The 27,783-nt window shown below is 44.5% G+C and overlaps 1 protein-coding gene across 3 annotated transcripts in view; it reads right to left on the bottom strand.

The window, feature by feature from the left end:
- Positions 1–27,783, bottom strand: part of NF2 (NF2, moesin-ezrin-radixin like (MERLIN) tumor suppressor) — a 493,960-nt gene that overhangs the window by 314,472 nt on the left and 151,705 nt on the right. For all 3 annotated transcript variants that reach the window (XM_078667193.1, XM_078667192.1, XM_078667194.1), the window contains exon 7: positions 16,784–16,859. In XM_078667193.1, the coding sequence (XP_078523319.1) occupies positions 16,784–16,859 (76 nt within the window). The remainder of the gene's footprint in view (positions 1–16,783; positions 16,860–27,783) is intronic.

Here is a 27,783-nt window from a genome sequence, read left to right as displayed (position 1 = left end):
CATAGTGACATCACTGCAGTACCAGGCATCCGTCTCAACAGGAAGTGATATTGCTAGTTTTCTGCTGAAGCCATCTTTAAAAGAAGCAAGACCAGAGGACCTCATTCCACAACATTGATCTCAATAGGATAATGCATCACTGCAGTTTTCAACATTCATCTTTGCAGGAAGTGACGTCACTGCATTTTTTCAGAATCCGCCTCTACAGGAAGTAACATTGCTGTTAGTCTCCCAAACCTCCCTGGAACAAAGATGCCAAACATATGGACTTCAATCCTGGGTTCTATGCATTGTATTGTATTGCATCATTTATATAGCTCTTATTACCCTTATGTGGGGCGCTGAAGCACTTGTCAACATGGGTAGCATGCTACACAGTGTAGGATGTTTGGTTGGAAGTCATTTGTCTTTGTTTTGATCCTGTTTAGTAAGTGTTTCCATGACGTTAATGAGGACCACCGAGCTGCGATTATCATGCTATGGGACACAGCGCTTAGCAGTGTGATGGATGAAGAAGAATGAGAGATCGGTGCACAGTTTATGATTTTCAGTAAACTTGCAGCTTCAAACCGGTCAGCAGGTCCCTTTTTGGTGTTTCTTATATTCATAGTACACTTAGCGGTTACTGTAGTGGGTTGTCCATTCCAAGATATATTGTTTAAAGTTTATGGTCCTGAGCAGGCGTAAGTTAAAGAGAGAAGTGGTGGAAAAATCTGCTGGCGTGGACTTTGTTAATATCATCCATTGTGATTTTCACTGTAAGATGCCAAGAAGTGGGCGTAGTATGTTGCTAATCGGGACCTGCACTGTTGGACTAAATTGGAGTCCTTTGTTGGCCCACAGTATTTGGCAGATCTCTTGAAGGGTGCTTTATTGCTATGGACTGGTACAATAGTGGAAGATGGACATGACTTATGTCTGTTGTTTTATGCAAGTGTAAGAGTGTCAAGCAGTAAAAAGGAATTATTAGGCTGTCTGTATTACAAGTGATTGTCTGACAGCTGAGTGTTATGTTACTAGTTGTAGTGTGGGTTAAATGAACAAGTTACGTACCTCCGGTAACGAAGAGACGTACATAAGTTATAGATTCCTTACCTTAGAATTACCCCCAGGCGTCAGACTGGATCAGGAGAATTTTTCTGTAGCAGTACTCCTGCGCGTCAGTAGGTGGCGTCGGTTAACTCTGCACCCGTCGTCGGCGTCTTGGTCGCCGGAATGTTGTTGCGGTGTCTACTTAGACATCGCCCCTGCACGCCGACGTCAGTTCTGACAGGACTTTCCATGGCAGAAGCGCAGAGCCATGCAAGACACCGACCACTGGTGCGCAAAACTAGGGACCTGGAAGGGAGTTCCTATCCCTAGAAGTCAGTTTGCAGAACGGGGAGAATGGGTGGGGCGGTAAGGAATCTATAACTAATGTATGTCTCTTAAAAATAGATTGTAACCGAAGGTAAGTAACTTGTTCATCTGAAAAAGACCATTATTTATAGATTCCTTACCTGAGAATAGATAACTCAGCAATACTAACCCCGGAGGTGGGTCTGCGAACTAAGTTCACACCAGAAAGTCCTAAAGAACAGAATGGCCAAAAAAGCCATCTCTCCAGACTTGGCTATCCAGGCAGTAATGTCTGGTAAACATGTGCAGGGATGCCCACGTGGCTGCCTGGCAGAAGTCTAACAGCGGAACTCCACGTCCCAAAGTAGTAGAGGCTGCCGTCGCCCTGGTAAAGTGGGCGCACAGTCCTACTGGAGGTTCCTTTTTTGCCAAAGAGTAGCAGATTTTGATGCACAGGACAACCCATCAAGAGATGGTACATTTGTGCACGGCCCGACCTTTCTTGGCGCCCACATAAAAGAGTTGATCGTCCACCCGGAATTCTTTAGTGTGGTCAAGGTAAAAGGACAGCGCACATTTTGTTTCCAGACGGTGGAGTCTCTCCTCCTCTTTGGAAGGGTGTGAAGGTGGAAGAAGGTGGGCAATATGATGGTCTGACCTATTTGGAAATAGGTAACCACTTTGGGCAGACAAGAGAGCCTAGTGTGAAGGACCACTTTGTCCGGATGAACAGCAAGAAAAGGAGGCTTCGAGGAAAGAGCCTGAAGCTCACTCACCCTGCGAGCAGATGTGATGGCAAGCAGGAAAGCGGTCTTCAAGGTAAGAAGACGAAGAGGTCAATCATGTAGTGGCTCGAATGGAGTACACAAGGTAAGAAAGAACAAGATTCAAGTCCCACTGAGACATTAAGAAAGGAGAGGGAGGAAAGAGATGAGTAAAGCCCTTCAGAAATCTACTTACAATCGGAGACTTGAAAAGAAAAGGCTGATCAGGAAGACGCAGTAAGGCAGAGATGGCCGAAAGTTAGCCTTTAAGAGTGCCCAGAGCAGAGCCGTGCAGGCCCAAAGATAGAATGAAGAGGAGAGCCTCTGAAAGAGGGGCAGAAAGGGGATCCACAGCCTTTGCTGTGCACCATGCCACAAATTTGTTCCATCTACAGGCATATACCATTTTAGTGGAGGGACGCCTGGTTGCCAAGATAACGTTACAGACTTTGGGAGGCAGGTCGAAAGCTGTCAACTGTCGCCGTTCAATCTCCACGCAAGGAGGTGGAGGACCGTCCCCTGCTGCTGCGACAGAAGATCCTCCCAAAGAGGCAGTCTGATCAGAGGATCGATAGCCATGCTCAAGAGCTCGGGATATCAAACTCTTCGTGCCCAGTCTGGAGCCACAAGAACAACTTGGGCACGGTCGAGCATGATCTTCAGCACTCTGGGCAGGAGTGGTACAGGCGGAAAGGCGTACAGGAGGCTGCAATTCAACTTGCGACTAAAAGCGTTGCCAAGTGAGTGCCACCTTGGAAACTCCAATGCGCAGAACTGCTGACATTGCGTGCTCTCTTCGGTGGAAAACAGATCTAACTAATGCTCTCCCCACTGCCGAAAGGATCTTGCACCACCTCCGAGTGAAGACACCATTCATGCACCGGCGGGGGAGTTCCTCCGCCCTGGCATTCAGGGAACCTGCCAGGTGTTGAACCACCAGGGAAATGCCCTGATGTTCCAGCCATGTCCAATGGCGAAGGCCCTCTTGACATAGGGTCCATGACCCCACCTGACCATACCATAAAATTTAAAACCAAGCAATTTGCTATGTGCTGTACAATCATGTGCACAACTTCCTATTGGATATCTAATATCCAGGTTCTTAAGTACACAAAAGTGTTCCGCTATACGTTCCTTCCCACATAGATTTTTTCACATTTACATTGGATCACATATACAACATATTTGGTCATACGGTCAATATGATTTGTAATCTGAAATTTGCGTGATCCATTGTATTCAAATTCCTTCACACCATTGTATGCCATGCTACTCATGCTACAGTTTCCACAAAGGAATGATCCCATGTTCAGTTTGGTAAGCCAAGTAGTGATGTGATGCTGTGATGGGGGGTAACTGGAACTAACCAAGTTCCTTTTTAACCCTCCTGTATGTGATACTAGGACTTTAGGATGCATAGTGTTCCAAAGTCTTGTCCGCAGTTAGAATATGCCAGTGGCGTTTCAGGAACCCATATAGTTTGTGTGACCAAGGGTGGAAATTGGTTACCAGTCTAAACCCCTTGCCAGAAAGTTTCTCAATATCTCCCATATTATGGATAAAATCTATATCCCCACTACAGTTCCTATGAGCCCTAAATTTCTCCAAAGGGAATACCGTTAATATGGCTCTTCGGATGTGACCTCATTGCGTGTAAGAGTGAGTTGCATGCAGTAGTCTTCCTGTACATTCTTGTAAAATATTCTCATGCCAATGTTATTCCCTTACGCCCATTGATTTTTAGACCACTGGAACACTTTTTATTGTTGCTAAGGTTGTTTGTATTATAGCCCTTTGGGGTTTTTACACGTTCAAAAACACTGCCATTACAAGATGGCAGCCACTCACCACGCCCTGCTTTGCGCACACTTTCTATTCCGGGCAGACACGCTCGCCTTTATTGAAGCATGCATATTCCTGGCGAAACTTGCTAGAAGCCGATTACAATGTTCGGAGTACTCTCCTGTGGACAGGTAGGATGCCTCTTCAATTATTGGCCTGACATTACGGGCTGACATAATATGGTCTATTAATATTGTCGCTTTTCATGAAGGACCTATGATGGTCTGCTCGTCTTTCTGTGGATATAGCATTACCACCTACAAATTGTAATTCATGGCACCTGTGGTATTTTCACACAGGCCGATATGATATTGCATTGCCGGTTTTAATAGTCATACGTACTGTTATAAAATGCAAGTCGTTTGGTTGTTCTTTTACCAGAGCGCTTTGCCCTTTGAAATTCGGACAGTGGTCTAGTGGTTCTAGAATAGTGAGGTCACCACGCTTACGTGATTGTGATCGACTATTTGTGCAGCTGTTGAATTACACTATCTGTACAATGGCCGATCAACTTGGCCATACTACGAGTGCCATTTCTTTCAGCGGCAAGAAAAATAGAATTGAGGTCACCACGCTTACGGGCCTGTGGTCGACTATTTGTGAAACTGTTGAATTACACTATTTGAACAATGGCCAGTCAACCTGATAATAACCGGTCGCCCGCCACTTTCTTTCTCTTTTGATCTTAGATTTACTCATATATACTCATTCACTCGAACATTTGAGGAAGAGGTTAATACCCATCTCACCTCATTCACATTTATATTGGACTAACAATGATATTCAGAACTGGTACGTTATTATACCTATCACTTTACACTACAGGTTCCTTTATACGGACTTGCAATACGAGTCTTTGAGGAGGTAGATACATAATAGATTGAATGGTGAGCCTATGACTTACACAATGAATTGGAATTTGTATCACAAGGGTGATGTTTTTTCACAATTTTTTTTCCCACACTAGGCTATCGAGAACCTCACTTTTACTCAGCACGTTCACATTTCAGATCTGATGATAATGCTTACCCTGATATGGTTACGATTAAGATCTATTGCTCTCCTACTCATTCCCCTTTTCTTTCCCCTTTCACTCTGAGGAGACCATTTTTAATGCTTGGATTCCTATTTTAGCGGCCCTTTTCTTACCGTCTCATTTCCACTAACGTCAATATTTTTTATTATTTAAAAAAAAAATCTTTTTATTGGTACATAACATAGTATTACGATTCAAAATCAATATAGCCGGTACTTGGTATTCATTTGTCTTACATTACTTCAGTACACTGATAAATCTACATTGATGAAAACTGGAGATCAGTATCAATTCGCCACTGTGTGATGCTTGAACTGTCCTCCTGCGATGATCCCATAGCAGGTGTGGTACATATCGCCCCTCTAAAGGCCTTCCACTTTCCCCATAACCGTTCCCATTTTTTGGGGCATCATCTATTTATATACACTGCTCTTTCGGCCACCATGGTCATATCCATGTCTTTACTCCAGTCGCGGATCGTGGGAGTGTTTCGTGCCCCCCCCATAGTCTGGCTATGTTCCTCTTAGCTATCATCATTCTTAGTGTCGCCTAGGTTTGTGCTGTGGTGTTAAGATCGGTTGCTTCCCATATGTTTAATATACATCATTTAGGTTCTGGTGGTACAGGGGTCTCACTGATTTGTTTTATTGTGGACATAACCTTCTCCTAGTATGTCGCTATTGCTAGGCATTCCCACATCGTGTGATAAAATGTACCTACTGCCCCACATTGTCGGAGGCAAACTTGACTGTCGGTCTTTCCTATTTTGTATAGTATTATTCTAGTGTAGTAGAGCCTATGGACCACTTTAAGTTGCACTAGACGGAGTTTTCAGGAGATTGCTACCTCCTTCGGAGATGCTAATGCCTCTTGCCAGTCAGTCTCATCTAGCTCTCCCACCTCTTTCTGCCACTTCTCCCGGAGAGACTGTGTAGAGTCAGGGTAATTGTTTAGGTCTCACCTAGCTATCCCGTAAGCGATGCTATGTGAGATATTTAGTAAGGGCCTTTTGAAAGGGCTCCCAAAGTCTGCAGGCGGATCGGGTACAGTGCATGTGTGCTGGGCGCGCGTACCATTTGTCAGCCTGTGTGATCACTTTCGCGGCCGCTTTGATGTTCTCAGTGAGCCGCGCGGCCACTGAGAACATCAAAGCGGCCGCAAAAGTGATCACCATTTGCCATCCGAAGGATTCTGTAAGTCGCAGAACCACTCGCCTTAATTATCATTACATTCTGCTCCTTTGATGTGTGTTGCTCTTTCTTTGCACATGTGTTTCTCCCGGCACCGTAATGTGCTCGCCCTTCTGTGCTTTTCCCCTACTTTGTTTTCTTACCTGTATGCTTCTCCTCCAAGCTCTACATTGCGCTCTCTCCTACATTTGCTGCCCTGTTCATCATACCTTTAACCAATTTCTTTCCCCCACGCTACTGTTCTTTATCGCTTAAAAATAAAAATTACAACAAAAAACCCACTTTAGCTTCTTTTTTCTTTACCAATACAACTGGGATCAGCTGCAGAAAAAAACACGACTGTCATGTCAGCACATGCATGGACGGTGCTTCAGTCACTACTGGTAAATGTTTGAGCGCGTAGATTTTTAAAGCTTCCAACATGCAAAAGAAGCGGCATGATGCGAGGGGCCATCTTGTTGCTAAAACATTTTATTTGTTTTTACAAACCGCACACCGTGCTTTTCTTCAACACTGCGACTGCTTTTTTAAAAAAAAATTGTTTTATTTTACCCAGAACTCATACCGCGCTTTATTTATAACACATGCGCACACTTTCAACAGAAGCGTGGGTAAACAAACTTATTGAGCCGCGCCGCCTTTCTTTTGTTTTGCGTGGTGCAGCACATTCATTGAAGTGGTTTTTGCGCCCCCCCTGCTTTGCATTATAAGGCCACCTCCATCCTCTGAGCACAAACAGAGCCTTTCTCAATCAAACGGCAATGCTTCCTTATTCCTCCTCCCGCAGCCATTCCCTGCTCTGCCTGACCTCCTCTCTCTCTCCCAACACCCCTATGCATAGGTCCCACGAGCGCATACAAATACAGGCTTCACAGCAGCATTTCTATTTAAAAAAATGTAGCATGTGTAGGCATTTTCATCCTCAGCCATGCTCTGCTCGACCTCCTGCCACGCTCCCAACACGCCCATGCACAGGTCCCATGGGCGCCTAAAAGGTACGGGCTTCACAGATTCAGCATATGTATTTTCAGAAGCGTGTTTAGGCATTTGCAGTTTGTAAATGTTCAGTCACTGCTGGTAAATATTTGAGTGCGTAGATTTTTACAGCTTCCAACATGCAAAAGAAGCAGCATGACGCGAGGGGCCATCTTGTAGCTAAAACATTTTATTTGTTTTAAAAACCGCTGCTTGTGTTGGGAAAGAGCTTTCATTAATTCCCTCTTCTCTCCGTGTGTTTAGAAAGCTCGCCCTTAATTCTCCTCCCTTTCCTCCTGCTGCCCGTTTCCCCCTTTCTCTTTGTTCTCCCCCATCTCCTCCACCCCGCGCTTTCCATGCGTGTTCGGTTTTCAATTTAAGTTAAACTGTAGAAATAAAAGCTACTGCTTTGTGTCGGCTCGATCTCACTCCATATACCTGCGAATATTGTTTTTCTGAATATTTTGGCCTCCGCAGGCAGGGCAAGAGTTCAGTGGGGGCTGAGCTCTAATTATTCCACATCTCGGCCTGCTGCATGTCCACGCGTTCAGTTTCTTTGGGGGAAAACAGAGTGTAAAAGTCAATTTCTGTGAACTTTAGAGTGCCAGGATGTTGGCAGAAGTAGGGACCAGGAGAAGCAAAAGTGACAAGCCTGTGCCAAATCTCTGTAGCTGCCAGACAAAGTGCTGACATTGCAGTGTATAGCACTGCAGCGTGGTGATTTGCTTTACATAATGAATGCACTGTAATGTTCCACACACACACAACCACAACCACACACACAACCACAACCACACCCAACCATACACACAAACACACCCAACCACACACAATCATACACACAAACACAAACACAACCACACACAAACACAACCACACACACCCAAACCCAAACACACCCAAACACACACAACCACACAACCACACACAAGCACACAACCACACACACAAGCACAACCACACACACAACCACCCACAACCACACGCAACCACACACACAACCACACCCAACCACACACACACAACCACACCCAACCATACATACACACCCAACCACACATACACACAACCACACCCAACCACACCCAACCACCCAACCACACACAAGCACAACCACACACACACTAGCACAGCCACACACACACTAGCACAGCCACACACACACAAGCACAACCACACACACAACCGCACACACAACTGCAAACAACCACACACACACACACACAACCACACACTTTCACCAAACACAGACACCATCAGTCGGCAGTGCACGCTTTCACCGGGCACAACCACCACCAGCCGTCAGTGCACGCTTTCACCGGGCACAAACACCACCAGCCGTCAGTGCACACTTTCACCAGGCACACACACACCATCAGCAGTCAGTGCATGCTTTCACGAGGCACACACACACCATCACCGGTCAGTGCACGCTTTCACCAGGCACACACACACCACAAGCCGTCAGTGCACACTTGGCGCACACCACCAGCCGTCAGTGCACGCTTTCACCAGGCACACACACCACCAGCCGGCAGTGCACACTTCCACCAGGCACACACACCACCAGCCATAAGTGCACACATCAATTGTTAACACATCCACAATTAACTATTGTAGCAATCGTAGCATGGCGCACTTTACTTTTAAACATTCATCTAAACATTTTTTTGGCCTACAATTTATAGACTTTTGTTGCAATTGGTGTTGCAATGTTTAGCAATGCCAGTAGCTCAAACTTAATTAATGCGAGACCTATTGCATTGCAATTGCTTGTCATAATTTTGCGGTATATTAAGGACGTGGCTTTTTTGTCCATGTGGTCTGTTAGGAGTCTGTCTTCTAACGGGGAAGCTTCAGGGAGGGCAGTGTCAGGTGGGATGACAGCCTCTGGTGCGTGTTTAATCTGAATATAGCGAAATCTTTCCGTAGGTGCCATCTCGTATTGGTCTCGGAGTTGGGTGAATGCGATTATTTTTCCCTTGTGCCACAGATCCTCTACCCTTGATATTCCTATGATGTCCCATTGTCGGAATCCTTTGCTTTTGCACAATTTGCCTAGTTTACTGGTGTCCCAAAGGGGTGTTGCCTGTGTGATATTATTCCAACCCAGCTTTTTTTGGACCAAATGCCAAAGCTGAACCGTATGCTTTGTCAGTCCTAATAGAGCCATCTTGTGGTTAGGGTTTTATAGCACTCGGTTAAGCCCCTCCGGCCCCAGGGCACGTCTATCCAGGCGATAGGCCGGGTCAATATGTGGGACATGAACCCATTGATTTATTATGGCCAGCTGGGATGCCCAGTAGCACGTTTGTATATTGGGGAGCGCAATGCCACTATCATACCAAGTCCTAACTAATTTGGTCATCGCTATCCAGGCTGGTTCCCCATTCCCCCAGGAGTTTTGTCACTTCTGTTTCAATTGAGCGGATATCGGACAGGGGGGACTAAGAATGGGGTGTTATGCAGAGCATAAAGGAATCGTGGCAGCGCCATCATTTTGAAGAGCAATGGCCTCCCTAGCGGTGTTAATGGTAAGGATTGCAAATGTTTGGTATCTCTGCGTAATCTCTTTAGGGGATCTAGAAGATTTAGGGTCATAAAGTCCTCCGGATCGGAGGAGATATGAATCTCCAAGTATTTAAAACTGTCCTCCACTATTTTCACTGCACATCCTCTAGGTAGCTTCGGCAGTGGGCCTGCCAGGACATACAACGTTCATTTGCTCCAGTTGATCGTGTAACCCGGAGTGCTTCTGATAAGAGTCACATATATGCAAAATTCTATGCATTGAGCGGTTGGGGGAGGCCATATACAAGGGGATGTCATCTGCATATAATGATATGCGGTCTTCCAAGTCCGCGGTCCAGCAGAGCCCAGGGATAACTGGATCCTATCGTAATCATGCGGCTAATGGTTCCAGCACGAGTGCGAAAAGGAGCGGCAACAACAGACATCCCTGTCTGGTGCCGCGCCCCAGAGGAAACTCCCTGGATATATGGCCGTTCTCTACTACTTGCACAAGAAGGTTTGTGTATAATAATAATCTTACCCAGGAGCAAATTTTGGGTTTGAATCCCAGTCGCTAGAGAACCGCAAATAGGAAAGGCAACTCAACTGTATCAAAGGCAATACGGGCGTCTAGACACAATATTATGGCCTCTTCCTGTCGATAGTTTAGGGCTGTATTCCTGCTTGGCATGAACTACAACTGATCCAGGTGTATTAACTTAGCCAGGCAGAGCATCATTCTAACCGAATGATGCTCTGCCTGGCTAAGTTAATACACATAGATCATCAGCCAGTGCTTTGGCCAATTGTAAGAAAGTGGCTCTGTATGTACTGGACCAAAGTAAGGTATAGTGTGCACAAAGTCCACAGTCCCCAAAGGTTTGGCAGAGGCTAAAGTTAGATATAACCTTACTCTCTAGAGTGGTAGCTTGGTCGAGCAGTAAGGCAGTATCAGAGAACAGTGTAAAACATTTGTTGTACACACTCAGTCAGCAAATGGTCTCACACACTCAAGAACAGAACTCTATGCCAATTGATTTGTATCAAAAGATATAGTTGTTTTATTTTAGAACCAACAAGGTATCAAAATATACTTTCTCAGAATGAGTTACTTTAGTTAAACACTTTTCAAATAGAGAATAGACTTTTTGATTACAATAGTTACAGTTTGTTGCAATAGGCAACACAATTTCAAACACAATGCAACATTGAGCTCAATGGGAATTTCTAGTTAAATGCAATTACTTAATTTGTAGATTACTTTTCTAACCACATGACTGGATCCTAGATTCAGTCCTGAGACATGTCCTATAAACAGTCAAGTAAAAGAGTTTTGGTCAGAGTAGTGATTTTAAGGAATATTATTGTATTTTAAAAGTTGACACTTCACATAGAATCACCAATGTTATCCTATGGGAAGAAATTCACTTAGCAGGTAAGTAGTGTTATGATTACTTTTTCTTATCCAGTGTTGGATCCTGGATCCAGCACTGGTGCATCTCCTGTAAACAGTTGACAGAACGCGTTCAAGTCAAACAGGCGATTTTTAAGGAATATTTGTAGTTTCTGAAAATCAACACTTCAAAACTTTTCTGATGAAAACCAGACAATGGGTTCCTATGGAAAGAAATTCAAGTTACTGGTAAGTACGGTTAAAATTACTTTTCAGGGTCAGTACTGGGCTAAAAGATGCAGCACTGGGTTCTGTCCTGATAACAGGTGAGTAAAGTAGAATTCGTTGTTCAGCTGATTTTAGATGAATATTTTAAAGTTTCAAAACTCCACACTTTCATGGTAAACCAGTCAATGTTATCCTATGGAAGGAAAGTGAGTTATCCGCTTTTAGAGAAGTACTCGACTGGCAGAGTTAAGGATCTGGGCATAGACTCAGGGGTCTCCCAGGGTCAGGTAGGTACAGTTGGTACACCCTTAGCGGCACAGGGGCAGCCGGGTGCAGAGGTAGTTAGGCCCAATGTTATCCAATGAAAGGCACGGGGCATTCGGTTGGTGGCTGCTGGCAAGCAGGCCACGCGGCTGTGGGAGTTGGGCTCCTGGTCACTTGCTCAGGGCAAATTGGGATGTAGATTAGGACAAAGGTTGCACTGCCAGGGGCACTCGGGCGGCTGGGTGCAGGGTGCTTTTGAGCCGTCGGGCTCAAATGTTATTCAATGGAGGTCTTGGAAAGTGAACAAAGGCTGCAGGCTCGGGGACGGAGGATCTCAGTTTCTCTGAGGACCAAATGAACCAGTTATTTACCTTTGAAAATGCTCCTTCTGGCAGATACTCTATCTACTGGCAGATTCCTCACCTCTAGAATATCCTCAGGCACCAGGATGGTTCTGAAGAACTTGTTAGCAATACTCCTGTGCGCTGGTAAGGGGCGCAGTTTGGCTTTGAGGGGACTCTATCACCAGAGAAGTGACACAGCAGAGCTGCGTATACGCAACACCCCTGCGCACGGACATCCAATTGGCAGTGTGCTGAAGGTCTAATTTGGGCCATTTTTAGACATAAAAGAGGGCACTCCACAGCATGGGGGCGAGGGAGGCAGTGAGGAATCTGCGGTTCAATACAGAATCTACCAGAAAGAGCATTACCGGTGTAACTTTTTCTTCTAGTGAAATATTCACGCAGATTCATCATCTTTAGAACAGATACCATTGCAGTGCCCCAAAAGGGTGGAGGGTCTAGGGAGCGAATTCAGACCAAAACGTCCAGTAGAGCCAAGCAAGCATGGTAGCCTTTTTAGCTAGACCAGACTATCAGGCCAGTATTGTTTCCTCAACATGTGCCCCACTGCCCATATCACAGCCTGGCAGACGTTTAGAACAGACACCCCTCGTGCCAACGTGGTTGCAGTGGCCTTGGCCATAGTGGAATGATGCCCCAGGCCTTCAGGGAGATGCTTCTTAGCCAGTGCAAAGCAGATTTTGATACAGAGGACTATCCAACTTGACATGGTTCCCCTTTGCATCAACTTCCCATTCTTTGCATAATAAAGCCCCATGTAGTGCTGATCACCCACACAATATCCTTTGAGCGTTCTATCTAAAAGCTCAGTGCATTTCTAGATTCGAGGCAATAGAGGCTCTCTTCATCTTTCGAGGGGCGAGGCAGGGCAAAAAACATTGTCAAAGTGATGGATTGGTCATCATGAAAGGGAGTCACAAACTTTGGTAGGAAGGCCACTTCGGTCCTTGGCACCAATTTATGGGCACAGAGGGTCGTTTAGGGCAGTTGAGCTGAAAGCGCCTGAAGTTCGCTCATGTGGTGTGCTGGCATGATTTTAATGAGGCAGACTGTTTAAGTATCAAGGCTCAAGGAACTGTGTGGAGGCCTGAAGGGCTGGCACTTGAGAAATGTCAAGATCAAGTTCACAATCCATTGAAACATAACAGATGGCTTAGGGGGTAACATGTGAGTCAAACATTTAATAAAAACCCATAACCAGTGACTTAAAGAAAGATGGCTGGTTGATTAAACAAAGAAAGGTCGAAAGGGCAGATAAAAATGTTTTTACAGGGCCCACTGCTAGGCCTTAGTAGGCTAATGAAAGAAGACACAACAGAACATTAGAAAGTTTGGCATGTAAGGGGTCCATGCTTCGGCACCACATCCAGCAACACATTTGGGAATTTGGTCGCAAGATGACATCAATCATACATTCTGGTTCTGCTGCTTAATCTCCACATATGGAGGTGTAGGTTGTGGAAAGTCTGATGCAGGCGATTCCCCTTTTGCTGCGAAAGAAGGTTCGCCCCCCCCCGAAGTGGAAGCCTGATCAGAGGACAAAGGTTCAGGCTCAGGAACAATGTAGAAAACACTTTCCTGGCCCTGTACAGGCCGATAAGAATATCTTGGGTCCAGTCTGTTTTGATCTTCCTCGGAACAAGATGCAAGATAGAAAGCTTTGGAAATGTGTGCAGGAGCCCTTTGTTCCATTCCAGCCAGAATGCATCTCCTAGTGATTGTATTGGCGGAATCTCAAGTGACTATTGACAATGCACGTTCCACAGTGGAGAACAGTCAGTCAGTACCCCACTGCTCAAAGACTCCCTCAGCCACATTTGGATGAAGATCCCACTCATGGTTTACCAGACAAGTCTGCTCAGTTCATCCGCTCTGGCATTCAGAGACCCCACCAAAGACATAGCGCCTCCAACACAGAATCCAGTACCCCACTCTGCCCTGATTATTGCAATACCTCATAGTTGTTGATTTATCCATGAGGACCTGCCCCAGCCTTCCTTTGATGGGTGGTAGGAAAAGCTTTCAGAAACAGATTGATCGCCCAATGCTTCAAAAAGCCTGATAGGGATCTGAATTTTTGCCAGACACCAGAGACCTTTGATCTTTGCCTCTCCAAAACAGCCCCCACCCAGCAAAGACTTGTCTGTCAAAATTGTGAACCCTGAGTGGAGGAGGGAGAGTGACCCGCCATAGGTCGAGTTGGCGTCTGACACAACATCAAACATTGTACCTCATCCCTTGAGATCTGAAAGGAGTCAGAGAGGAATTCCTGAAGCTGGACCAACTTGGATCTGAGGTTCCAATGTATGGTCCACATGTGCCTCCTCTCATTCGGAGTGAGAAGGCTGCACACAGCCAGGAAATCAAGAATCATCAGACCCATCCTCACCAAGACCATAGACTGAGCACATAACAGAGGCATCATATCCTGAATTTCCAGCACTCACTGCATGAAAAGGCTCTTAATGGCACACTGCCCTTATAAATGTAAAGTCTTTGCATGTGGCTCATCAGGGCTTCTACAAGTTGATGATGAAACCCAATGATGTCAGGAGTTTGGCAGTCATCTGGGGGCGGTGCACGACTGACTGGTTGCTAAAGTTGGGCTCTGGCTGCAGTCATTAAGGTAAGGCATTCACTCTCCTCCCCACCTCAGAAGTTGGGCAGTAACCACTGTCATCAACATCATGAATATTCGAGGGACCAAGGTAAGGCTGAAACTAAGCATGCTAAATTGAAAGCTTGCTTAGCCCACTTAGAGCTGCAGGTAAGGCCTGTGGGACTGCAAGATGGGTATATCGAAAAAAAAACTCCTGCTAGTCCAAGGGCCCCATTCAGTCTCTTGGGTCTAAAGCAGATCAGATCTGAGTGCCCATTTTGGACCACTTCTTCCTCAGAAAGGCGTTGAGGGGGTGGAGGTCCAAAATAGGCCCTGAGGTCTCAGTCCTTCTTTGAAAAAATGGCATAATGTGGATAGAATCCGCTCCCATCTCGAAGTATGATACCCGCTCAATGGCACCCTTGGACAACAGAAGGCGGACTTCTTGTATCAGGATTGCAAATTGATCCTTAAAAGTCCCTCCACTGTGGGCAGAGTACGTGGTGGGCAAAGAGATGAATGGCAGGGCACAGGCCCCTGGAACTATTTGTACAAACCACCTGTCCCATGTGATGAATGATCTGCCATCGAGGAAATGTCGTATTGAAATTTTGTATTCTGGATCCTGGTTTCTGCCAGTGCCACATCCACAGCCGCGAAAGGAATAGATTGCTGCTGCATACTGGTTGGGAGAACAGACATTGGCTGTAAGCTAGTTCCCTAAAATAGTGCCAGCTTTCTTGTTAATAAATAGGGTGATTACGTAACTGGTAGCAATGGCCCCAACGGTTGTGCAGTGGCGTGACTATTCTTGAATAGTTCTAGTACCAAATCAACCTTTTGCCTAAATAGCCTGAAACCAAAGAGCATATTCATTAACGAAGCTTGCAAGATGTCACCTGCTTTGCCCCAGGGTGCGTGGGTGTACTTCCCAGAAAGCAACGTGCTTTATGGATCTGAGTGCTAGATTGGCTAAAGAAAACAAGCACTTTCTGAAAACAACAATGTTCTTAGATTTGCTATACAGGGGGGTGTAGTCGGATAGGAGTTTAGATTAAACTTGCTTGGACAATCAGGCCATCCGGTGTTGGGTGTTTAGTTAAGAAGTACAGGTCACCGGATCGGGACCAATTCATGCCACTTAGCCACAGGTCAACTGACTGGCAAGGATGAGCATTGCTTAGACCATGTAGCTAAAAGTTTATCAGTAGCAGCTTAAATTGCAATAAAGACTAGGATGAAGTCAGCCATGGCCAAAGAATCTCATTCAATGCATTAGTCTTTGTTTCAGTAGTATGCAACTACAGTTCAAGTGCTTCATCTGCTCTCGGAACCACCACTGCAAATGATGTGCACTGGTGGCGAGTCCAGTTTTGTTTAAGGAGATGTGTCTAGTCAACTGGCATTTTGTAATGATGCACATAAGGAGTCCAAAGTATAATGGGGGGAGGGAGCCAGAAATCCTCCTCATCATCATAAGGGTCCGAGTCAGAACCAAAACAGGGTAAAATCCTTCCACTAGTACCAGCGCCAGGCAGCAGATACTGGATTGAAATCTGGCTGTATAACCATCAACTGCGCTTTTGTAATTTCATAGCGGAACATATCTATCTCCTCAACAGGGCCGAAGTCAGTTTGGGGTCAGGATCGAACTGTCACCAGCAGAGGCTTTGTTGGTACCAAAGGAAGTGGCGTGGACTTTGGCCTCGGTGTAGAAGTCTGTGATAAAGTTTAAACCAGCAAGTATTGAGTCACCGTAGAGCATCTACTGGCACGCGGGGGCACTGCTAAAAGATTCTCTGAATCCAGACTGGCATCTAGGGATAGTCTGAAGGGGAGGAATCTGCGGTTAGAAAATCTTCAGAATGTTCCCATTTATCTTTTCACATGTACTCTTTCAATGCTCAACCAGAAACATCCAATGACATTAAAGGTACAGTGAGTTTTTCGCGGTGAATTAACTCGGGAAACAAAATTCTGGGGTAATGACCTCCGAAACAAAAACAGTATCATGAACTGCAAAAATAACTAGAAGTGTTCAGGTAAGCAACAGGAAGGAAAGAAAACATTTAATTAAAACATAGAGTGTCAAAGGAGAAGGGCTACTTTGTCTTCCCCATAAAATCAATAGTTTATTAAAAACTAATGAAAGGAATTATGCGATTAAACTCAGAATTTTCATAAAATGGATAAAAATACCCGAAATAAATTTCAAAGTGATTCAAGATTCAGAAATTAACATGTTACCCATCAGAGACCTGTTCTGCCCAACACCTACCCGGATAAGGAAGTAATTAACACCATACATTTCTGTGTCCTGTGCAATTTTCAGGTATTCCATTTCTGCCTCATCCCTGTCAAGGAAAAAGAAAAACTGTGTGAAGATTTTACAAAGTATTTACCGCAAAATGCCAAAGTAGATTGGCTAACAAAACATGTGTTGCCTGTACATCAATGTATGGGGTCAAAGCATGTAAGATATCTCGTCACAATCCTTCATAAAGATTATGGTTCTTCTGCAGCGAATGTTCCTTGACCAGGGTGGGAAGACAGGGAAACTGTAGTCTAAATCCGTGAAAAGGAAACAATATTCTCCTTTGGAAGTGTGAGCCCAGGTTTTGCATATGAACCATGTTTCAAGTTTGACTGGACGGCTGGGCACCCGCAGCCCACTTCTATTATTTTTAATCATGGCTCAGAGAAGACCAGCCACTTAAAACCCCAGAGAAAAGGTTCCCAAGCCTGCCTTGGACAATGCCTCTGCTAAGCAGATTCAGGTGGCCACATTCCCACTTTGTTACAAAACTGTTTAACCAACTGCAGGACACTAATCCCTCCCATGGACAAGCACACTAAAGTAAAAGGTAAATTATATAGCTTTATTGTGGCAAGACTTAGTCACAACTTGTCACAAAATACACAGAGCGCAACAGACCATCTAGCTAAAAATGTAGTCGAAAATACTACGTGTTTAACTTTCAGTTATGCTCTTTGTCTTCCAGCATTCAAATGCAACCTGCATGTTTGAACAGTATCCAAATTCTATGGATTTGACCTCCAGGGTATTATGTGAACATAACGAGTAACCTGAGAGGAAGGGGAACATGGCCCTCAGAATTTCTGTAACTAAAACTACTTCACTGATCAGAATACAGTTCTTTCACTTTCACCGTCAGCCCCATTGGCTCCAAAGCATAGAAAACACTCTGTGTTCAAGCTTTTACAGCTTGGGGAATAGAGGAGAAATCCCAAGAGGAAAGTGGCAAGAGGGTTTTGGACACTTGGGCTTAGATATGGTAACTGCTTCAAATTTGCTACAAAGGGTCAGTTTGGGCAGGTCGGTAAAGGGTTGGCTATCTGGCCATTCCTAGCACGGGGTAAGCCGAAGTCTAGTAGCCATTAGGGGCTTGATGGAAAAATCCTGGAGAGGTCCGTGGTATAAATCAATTTAGTCATTACCCAATCAATGGTACCGAAATCGCTGTCCCCTAGCAGCAGTTAAATAGAAATGAAGTAGTCCAAAGGTCTGAATAAGGGCTGCAGGTTTTATGATGTTAATTTTATTAAGACAATTACATCTGCGTGTATCCTTAGTAATTTATGCTAATTTTATCTGCATTCATCCATATTTACTTTGATTTTTGTGAAACAATGAACACAACTAATATAGTTTCACATGTTTAGGGTAATAGAAGTACTTTCTCACTTTGATACCTGTTTGGTGCTATAATAAGCTCATACACAGTGTTCATATGAAAACAACTGCATTGTAGCAGAAACACATGGACACTTCCATCCGATTAAAACTTTGTAAGGACAACCTTCCACCTCATTTTCTCTTTTTTTCCTGCGTTAGCTAACCTGCCTTTCAGTCTGCACAGTTGAATCATTTGAAAAAACAATTTTGTTTTTTTCCATAATTAAAAATAAACACAGAAAAATAGACTGTTTCTGTATATATTTATCTGTAAAAATCAGTAAACAGAAAAGTAGCAGTCTTTAAAAAAAACAAAATAGAAATTTTATTGCGCAAGACAAAGAGACAGGTCATACAAAAGATATACGTACATTACTGATCAAAATACAAGTATAAGGCAGATAAAAACATTTCACAAAAGTTCATCTAACACCAAATACCATAAACTCATATTTCACATATTAGCAACACCTCAAATCTTTTAATGCAATCAAATAGTGCAATAATTCGTGTAAAAAAAAAAAGCAGTGACAATAAATATGCGTAGAACCACTACTTAGACCTGTAAAGCAGCATTACCCTTTTCAACCATTAGTGGAGTTTTACCATTCTCATATTGAAGAAGAAACAGAAAAGTAGTCCACCCACGTGACCTTGAATCTAAGGAGTGCCCCTACCCTCTTTGCATATCTCTCCTCAAACTGATGGGTCCGGTCCAACTTAGAAAGCCACTGTCCTATTGTCGGTACGTTAGATGATTTCCAATTCTGCAGCAACAAGGACCTTGCTACCGCTACCGCTACCGCAACTGCAATGAAGATAAAATATTGCCGATATTTTGTTAGCTGTAATCCTACATGAGAGAACCCAAATAGGGCTAGCAACGTTGATGGAAGGAAAACCATTGACATGAAATGACTAATAAACTTAAACACCTCCTCCCAAAAGTGCTGCAGTCTAGGGCATGTAAAAAATATATATATAACCCCCCATCGAACCCAACCGCCCGCCCCATCCATCTTACATCTGAAACATTGATTCGGAGTAGATGGGAACATTTTAGAGGCGTATAATATGTCAACTGTCTAAAGAGAAAAGTAATTCTCTTAAAATTAGCCGCTCTCACAGCTTTATGACCAATCTCACTCAGTAGCCATTCTTTAATGTTAAACCTACAGCCCGTTTCCTGCAAAATGTTGGGAAGCATCTCCTCAATAAGCTTATTATTCGCACCAAGGCCTAGAAACCTATACCAGTTTCCTATACCACACATTTTCTTATCATTAATCCCTCCTTATTTTTGTTCTTGCTACATCATTAAATAATTATTTTTAAGGAAGCTTGTGTTTTGGACAAATCTTTTTTTTAATTTCAAAAGTTTTTATTGGATGTTTCAGGGTAATATATCATACAAATCAGAAACTGCAATATACATACAATCACTACTTGTAAATACACATCATACATCATAGTCCCATGGTGGTGGTCATTAGGGACAATCTTGAAAACAATGTGGCAAACCACCATGCAGCCTTCCTAGGCTGGGTTCCTGAGGGGCTGTAAAACAAAGGAATTAGATTTGGAGTTGGAAAGGAAAGGAACGGAGTAGATAGGAGGAAGAAGGAGAAAATAGAAAGAGAGAATAGAGGTTAGAGGTGAGATGTAAGAGGTAAGAAGCTAGATGTAAGATGTTAGATGTTAGATGGTCCACCACGATGCGGCTTAGCAGTCCAGGTTACGAGTGACGGGCTATTTAAGCTGTGAGAAAATATGAACGGCCCCCCGGGAGCTGTGGGGAGTTATGGGGGGTATGGTGAGTCACGGTGGTTTATGGGTTTTGAAGTAGATATCAAGTGAGTTCCAGAGCTTCCTATGTGAGGTTCGCCCCGGTGTGTTTTGTAGAGTGATATCATCAGCTCCTCGGAGGTTAATCAGCCCAGTTTAGCCAGCAGGCATAGCTTGCCTTTTTGGTGTTTTTCCAATTGTTTAGAACGACTTTCACAGCTGCCGTAAGGAGGAGGTCAAGGAGTGCCCTGTCTATTTCTGGGAGTTGGGTCTCTTTAGTAAAGCCGAAAATAAGATAGGGGAGTTCTTTGGCAGGTGAGATATTAAAAACTTTGTGGACGAAGTCAAATACCTTATCCCAAAACTGTGAGACACAGTCGCATTGGAGTATGAGGTGTTCTAAATCTCCTTCTGCACGTTTACAGTTCCAGCAGAATGCGTCAGTGCTGAGTTTATGTGCATATAGACGAGCCGGCGTCCAGAAGACTTTATGCATGAGCCAGAACTTGGCTTGTGATAATGTAGGGCTTATTTTATGGCTTGTGCAAGATCTCCACGCCGTGGACCACTCCAGCTCTGAGATGGAGAAGGAGGCGACTGACGACCAGAACTGCGTTGTTTTGGTATTTAATGTCGATGACTGCGGGCTCAATAGTTTGTATAGCCTCGAGACCTGGTGGCCTATTTTATTTAGGGAGGAGAGGAGTGAAGGAAGAGCTGGGTGTTTGGGTGTCAATCCAGCCTTTGTAATGGCAGTTTTAACGTTGAGGAATATGTAGAAGTCGGAACTGTCAATCCCAAAGTTCGATTGGATTTTCGTAAAGGGTAGAGGGTAGCCATTGTCATAGAGTTGGTGGGGGAAAAAGATTCCCTTCTTTATCCAGGTTGGGTTGAATAGTGGCTTACCTTTGTAGGTGATTGAGGAGTTTTTCCAGATCGCTTCCCACCTAGATTTTCTTATCGTTGAGTCTAACAGTTTATCCACTTTGAGTAGGGCTATTCTGGTGTTGTTAAATATGGGTTTAGAGCATGGGATCTGATTCGCTTTCATTGAAAGGATCGAGATGGGGGGCATGCCTTCCAGAAGCGCTTTTTCGACCTCCAACCACTCCGGCGAGTAGTCCATTGGGGGGGGACAGCCAATAGGATCCTTGTTTCGCTAAAAAGGCAATCTGATATCTTTTAAAGTCAGGGAGGTTGACTCCGCCAATGGATTTGTCAAGTTTCAGCTTTTGCAGGCTGATACGTGCTTTTTTCCCTTTCCAGATGAAATTGTTAATAGTTTTGTCCAATTTATTATGAAATTCTTGGGATAGCATTAAGGGGAGCATGGTAATTAGGTAGTTTACTAGCGGTGTAATCATCATCTTGATGGTCTCCAGCCTACCCCACCAAGTGATGAAGCGGGGTGACCATCCGTCTAGTTGAGTTTTTATTTTTTCGAGAGTGAGTTTCTCGTTATGTAGTAGGGTCTCTATGATGGAGCTTCCAAATTCTATACCGAGGTATTTGATGTAGTTGATTTGCCAGACTAGACCAGATAAGCCCAAAGATTCTTTGTTAGTGAATATGTTGAGGGGTTTAACGTCAGACTTATCCCGATTCAGTTTGTAGCCTGAATGTTTAGAGTATGATTCTATAGAGTTCATCAGTGCGGCTATAGAAGTATCAGGCTTTTCAGTGACTATCAGAATATCGTCTGCGTAAGCAGCAAGTTTTACAGTTTTATCCCCGAAGTTGATGCCACTAACATCTGCGTTCTGTTGTATGTCGCGGAGGAGGGGTTCCATTGCCAGAAGGAATAGGGAGGGAGATAATGGGCAACCCTGTCTAGTTCCTTGTTCGAGAAGGAATGGTTCTGATAGCGAGCTGTTGATGGCAATTCTAGCCGAAGGGGAGGCGTACAATGACATGACCATATTAATAAAAGTCTCACCCATATTGAATATGTGCATGCATTGGCGAAGGAAGAGCCACGACACTCTATCAAACGCCTTCTCCGTGTCCAGGGTGATTGCTACAGCGGGGGCATTTGAGATTTTTGACTTCTCCAGTACATGGCATAGGAGTCTCGTATTGTCATTGGAAAGGCGATGTTTCAGGAACCCCACCTGTGAGTTATTTATTAGGGCGGGTAAAACTTCATTTAGTCTGCATGCTAGAGCCTTCGCGTAAATCTTGCAGTCCAAATTTATGAGGGATATCTGCCTATAATTCTTAGGGAGTAGGGGGTCTTTTCCATCTTTGGGGATCACTATTATTGTCGCTTCACTCATTGTGGGAGTGATTTTGTTTGACATTGAAAATGAGTGGAACAGTTTAAGGAGTTTTGGGTTAAGTTGTTCTTCAAAAGTTTTATAAAAATTGGCCGTGTAGCCGTCAGGCCCCGGAGCTTTATTATTCTTTAGTGTTTTGACTGCGGAAGAGATTTCTGCTATAGTCAGTGGGGCCCCTAGTCTGGTTTTGTCAGGTTCGGATAATCGTGGGAGTCGAATTGAGTTCAGATAGGTGTTACATTCTTCCATGTTGAATTGGTTATTATTTTTGTAGAGCTCCTCATAAAAGGACTGAAATGCGTGAAGGATGTCTTTCTGTTTGGTTTTGGTGTTATTGGATTGGTCTTTAATCAATGTTATATGGAATTGCTTCCTTTTGTGTTTAAGATAGGAAGCAAGGAGTTTCCCTGCTTTGTTACCCTCACAAAGTCTTAATGCCTTGAATTTGTTAATCCATACTCCTGCTTTTTTACTAAGGATTGCGTTGTATTTATATTTCAGGTTGGTCAATTGGTCGATAGTAACTTTATTGTTCAGATCACGGGAGTGTTGCAACTCTAGTTGCTTGATTGTTTTCTCTAGAGAGTCCAGTTCGGAATTTAATTCTTTATTCATACGAGCCCTGATACCTATTAGCTTACCTCTTAATGTGGCCTTGAATGCATCCCATACTAAGGCGGGGTCTGTTTCTGGTTGTGAGTTTATCTGGAAGTATTCTTGTATGCATTGTTCTATGCTTAACTTATTTTCTGGCACTGATAGTATCTCATCGTTGAATCTCCATCGTCTGGGGGGGATAAGTGAGTGGGAGCCTGCCAATTTCATATGGATACCTGCATGGTCCGACACCAATATGGGGGCTATATCAGTTTCGTCGATGAGGTGTGTATGAGAGTCGGATATCAAAAGGTAATCAATTCTTGAGTAAGAATTGTGGGGAGGGGAGTAGAAAGTGTAGTCACGGCCATCCGGGTGTTGGAGGCGCCATGAGTCATGTAGGTGGAATTTGGCACACATTTGTTTCAATGCCTCGTGGGCGCGAGGGGGGTGGTATGTACTTTTGGATTGCCTGTCTAACAAGGGGTCTAATGGTAGGTTAAGATCTCCCCCGACCACTAGGAGTTCATCTTGTGGAATATTTTCAAGTTCTTTCGACACATATTCCCAGAATTCGGGCAGGTCTGTATTAGGGCCGTATATATTTGCCACATAGATATGGTCCTCGTCTCTTTGAAGGTGTGCAATACTCAGTCTACCCTCAGAGTCTACCGAGTGTGATATCAGGGCTAAGTTTGCCTTTTTAGCAACCAGGGTGATCACCCCTCTTTTCTTTTGAGTCGCGGGGGAACAAAGTGTTAGTGAGATCCAGTTTTGTTTAAGATTATCAGCATCATTTTGAGATAATTTGGTTTCCTGCATGAGAATTATGTCCCCTTTAGTTTTGGCTAAGTAATTTAAGATTTTTTTGCGCTTTACTGGGTGGTTAAGCCCCTTAACGTTTAGCGAAACAATATGTAGAGAGGCTGCTAAGTTCTTATCTGAGGCCATGGATATATGTTCGGATTAGTGTAGTGATGGGCCACCACGAGATTATGTGTGGATATGGTCTAGCTGTAGCGTGGACTTCCGAACATCTAGGTAGTCTGTGTTCTATGGAAACTTCAATAGATGTTGCTGCAACCCTAGTAAGGCTTTGGGATGCGTGGCACACATCGCAGTGGTAGAGAGTAATTAGTAAGTAAGAGGAAGCAGTGAAAGTGCGAGTAGAGAAAGAGAGGAAAGAAGTAAGAGTAATGAGTAGATAAAGAATAGTACATAGCGGAGATACACCTGAAACAACCGTTTTTTCAACCCTACAACCCCCACCCCCCAACTGAGGCACCCCCTCTTTACACCCCTCTCCCCTCCTACCCCTCCCTCCCCTCCCCCCCTCCCCGGAACTCGAACTGAAGAGCTGCGACAGCAGTGCTGTCGACGCCCGCACAGGGACATATGTAGAACAGATGATAGATGACCCATTGTGCATTAACATTCTGGTATGTTTTGCGTTCAAACATCTTGGTAAAGTTCTGATAACATTAAAAGATAAAGCAACTTAAGTACATTCAACTTATATCCTTTAACCGTTTAACTTAGCACCTTGGGCACTCCGAAAGGATGTCTGACATAACGCCTTGTTTAATAAAAATTATATAAGTAAACAAAGAACTTCTTCCTTAGAGAGCCCCTATTTTTTGCATATGATAGATAGATAGAATTATTGCTAACAGTTTCGGTTGTGAGTAGGTACAGTTAGGCATTCAGGGGACTTGTGGGAGGTATAGACTTTTGTACGCAAACATTATAACGTAAGTCTATGTCTAAACAATAGAGCGTTCGACCCTTGCTTAAAGGTAAGTAAAGCAACTAACTGGTAATCAACCTCGTATTACAATCGACTCACATCAGGTTCTCGGTGCTAGTTAACGTACATTAAAACTCTCATTGGCTTATGGGTAGCCCTAGTATTAAGAGGCACAAGGCAGTTGAGCACTGTAAGTAGTGCAGTGTAGTGCTGGAGCCCCCCCATACATGGAGCAGATCAGTGGACTTACATCTTATAACTAGTATACAATATATCGTATGTTGCTTGTTTAGTCTCACAGCAGATTATCAACAGGTTATCTGCAGTAGCTGATGGTCATAAGAACCCTAGATCTTTATAGCTAGTGATAGTTAGTGATAGCTAGTGTGGGGCGGAACTCAATTAAGCACTGCACGTAGAGCAGACTATATCAACAGATTACAGAGTTCGATCAGTGGGGCAAAGTTTTGTCTATGGAAGGCAATGAAAGTCTAGGACATGTCGTTAAAGGCTGTTGGAGCTGGATTGGCAGACCGCCTGTATTCACCTTTCATATTTCAACATTTGGACATACCTGTCAGTAAGATCATTGAAGACGAGGGCTAGGAATAGACTTAACTGCCTTTTTCTTGGGCATCTGGTTTCCTTTTATTGGATTGACCCCCAGACGTGTCCATTTCTTGTTGAGGTTTGACGCTTAGGTAACATGCTAAGTCATGCGGATTGGTGAAAAGGTGAGAGCGACCATGGTCCGAGATCTTGAATTTCGCCGGGCCTGCAAAAGAGAACTGAATATCTTTCGCCCGTAATTTCTCTCGGAGTGAAAGGAAACCTTTCCGTATTTCCACTGTTTCTCTTGAATAATCCTGGGTGAATGTGATCCTGTTTCCTTCCCAGCTGATGTTGTGGTTTGTTCTAGCATACCTTAGGATGGCTTCCGCGTGCTGGAACCTCAGTGGTTTGCATATGAGAGGTCGAGGGCCTCTCAGTGTGCGATGTGGGAAGGTCGGCACTCTGTGGGCTCTGTCCAGCTCCAATCCGTGTTGGAACTGTATCCCCGTAACAGAAGGAATCCACGCTTCCAGGAAGGATATGCAGGAATCAGCGTCCTTTTCTGCATTTTCTGGGACCCCAAAGATTTGCACATTTCCTCTTCTGTTGCGATCTTCCAATTCTGAGGTTTGGCGTCTGAGATCGTTGGTGGTTGTTTGGAGGTGCTGCGTAATTTTGGCGCCATTCGTGGACTTGTCTTCGATGTCGCTAATTCTTTGCTCTGCCTCGTCTTGGCGTAGAGATAAGGAGTTCATGTCTGCCCTGATCGCGGTTAGTTCAAGTTGCATCGCGTCAGTGTTGCATTTCGTCGATTTGGCTAGCTCATGCACGTCCGCCAGCTTCCTCAAAATCATGTCTAGTGTGCTAGCGACGTCACCCCTGTTTTTGATAGGTGAGTCTGAGACGGATGTTTCTGGTCGTACCTTCTTAGTGTTTTTGGTGTTTCTGTCCGCCATTTTTCGGAATAACGTGGTGTCTACTTAGTAGGCAGGAGGATCGATAGCGGTTGAACCACGGCCTGACTGCAGAATCAGAGTCAGATTTATGTATTTAGTGGTTGGGGGTGCACCTCTGGCAGTTTGCTTATCTTTCGCTTTTCTCTGCCCACAGTATTTATGAGATCCAATTTTGTAGTTTGGCACCAGTAACACCACTCAGCAACACTACTCAGTGCCAGGAGGACCAGGAGGACAGGGACACTGAGCTGTGGGCCGGGTCGCAGGTGACAGCAAGACCTTCCGTGCCTTTCCGAATAGATGCGTTTGTTGCAGGACACCCCAGAAAGTCAGGATAGGCTGATTGCAGTAGTTATAGTGTGGGCTCAGAGTGTCCTTCTCTCAGTTGCTGGACGGCGTTGACTGGTACTGCCTGCAACTACTGCAGAGGGTAGAAGAGCTGGCCGTTTTATGATGGCTGGTCACTGATAAGAAGGTGCTGGAGTGATGCTCCTCTCAGTTGCTGGATGGCTGGCTGCAGTTGCCAGGTGAGCTCAGTGTACCTTTCTCTCTGTCGTTGGATGGTGTCTCTACTGCTGGTGAAATTAGGGCTGAAGAGCAGTTATGGGCTAAAGCTATAGCTATAGCTGGCCGTTTTTTGTGGAGGCTGATCACTGCATTGCATTGCCAAAAGAAGAAAAAAAATCAAAAAAAATCGCCGTCTTAAGATCAGTGTAGGTCCGCCATCTTGAGGTCAGGCGTGACATGCACTGGGCGATCGTCTGGGAGACCCCCTTAACGTGTGTTTTGGGGGATGTTAGAGGGATCGGTAGCCATAATTTAGTATAGGGACATTAAGACAGTCCCTAGGTGCCCCTGAGCAAGGTAGCATGGCGTAGAGGCAGGCTGTTTCGTAGCAGCGTCTTATCAGGACGCCATTATGTAGACAGGCAGCAGAGGCGTACGTCAGGTTATTTTGCTGCAGCAAATCGCGGCAAATCGCCAGAATCCTCCGTGCACCGTCCTAAGTTTTGGTAACTCAAGCGCTCACCTCCGGTGTTGAAAGCACCCTTTGAAGTGGGAGTTGTAGGCATCGGAGCATCTCCGAGTAAGGAGCGGAGATCGCGCTCACAAGATGGCGGCTGGTCATCGGGTCCCGGACTGTCACCCCGATCGGCCACAAAACTCCATTCAATGTCCGCAACGGAGTCGCAATTCACATTTCCCCGCGCACCAAATCAAGCGGATGGAGATGTCATTGATCCGTTTGACGCTCGGGCTCTGGGTCGCACTGCAGCAGGACCTGATTCTGTCCCTGTGCGGAGCGGACACAGATTAGGCGGCCATTCTCACCGCCGTCCAAGCCACGCCCCCGTGTTTTGGACAAATCTTAACCATAAAAATTGATTTTGGCTACCAATTTGCTGTAAGCATTATTCCCATGTTATCTAGTTGGTAAAATTATAAAAATCACATAGCTTCAGAAAACCTACATCGCTCCAGGATTGCAACATTATATGCTTTATAGAATCGCTGGGTACGTATTGCTATTGTCGTTATGACCTTTTACCTTGTTTTCTTAGGTGACCGATGAAAAAGTGGTAAATTGTGGTAAATTGGTAAATTGATTGCACTTTCTTTAAACGTACGATTTAAAATAAAATGATGGTATTTCGATGAAGGTGCTGC

This window comes from Lissotriton helveticus, chromosome 11 (assembly GCF_964261635.1).
Source record: "Lissotriton helveticus chromosome 11, aLisHel1.1, whole genome shotgun sequence".
Classification (NCBI taxonomy): Eukaryota; Metazoa; Chordata; class Amphibia; order Caudata; family Salamandridae; genus Lissotriton; species Lissotriton helveticus.
This window is presented reverse-complemented; position numbering and strand designations above follow the sequence as displayed.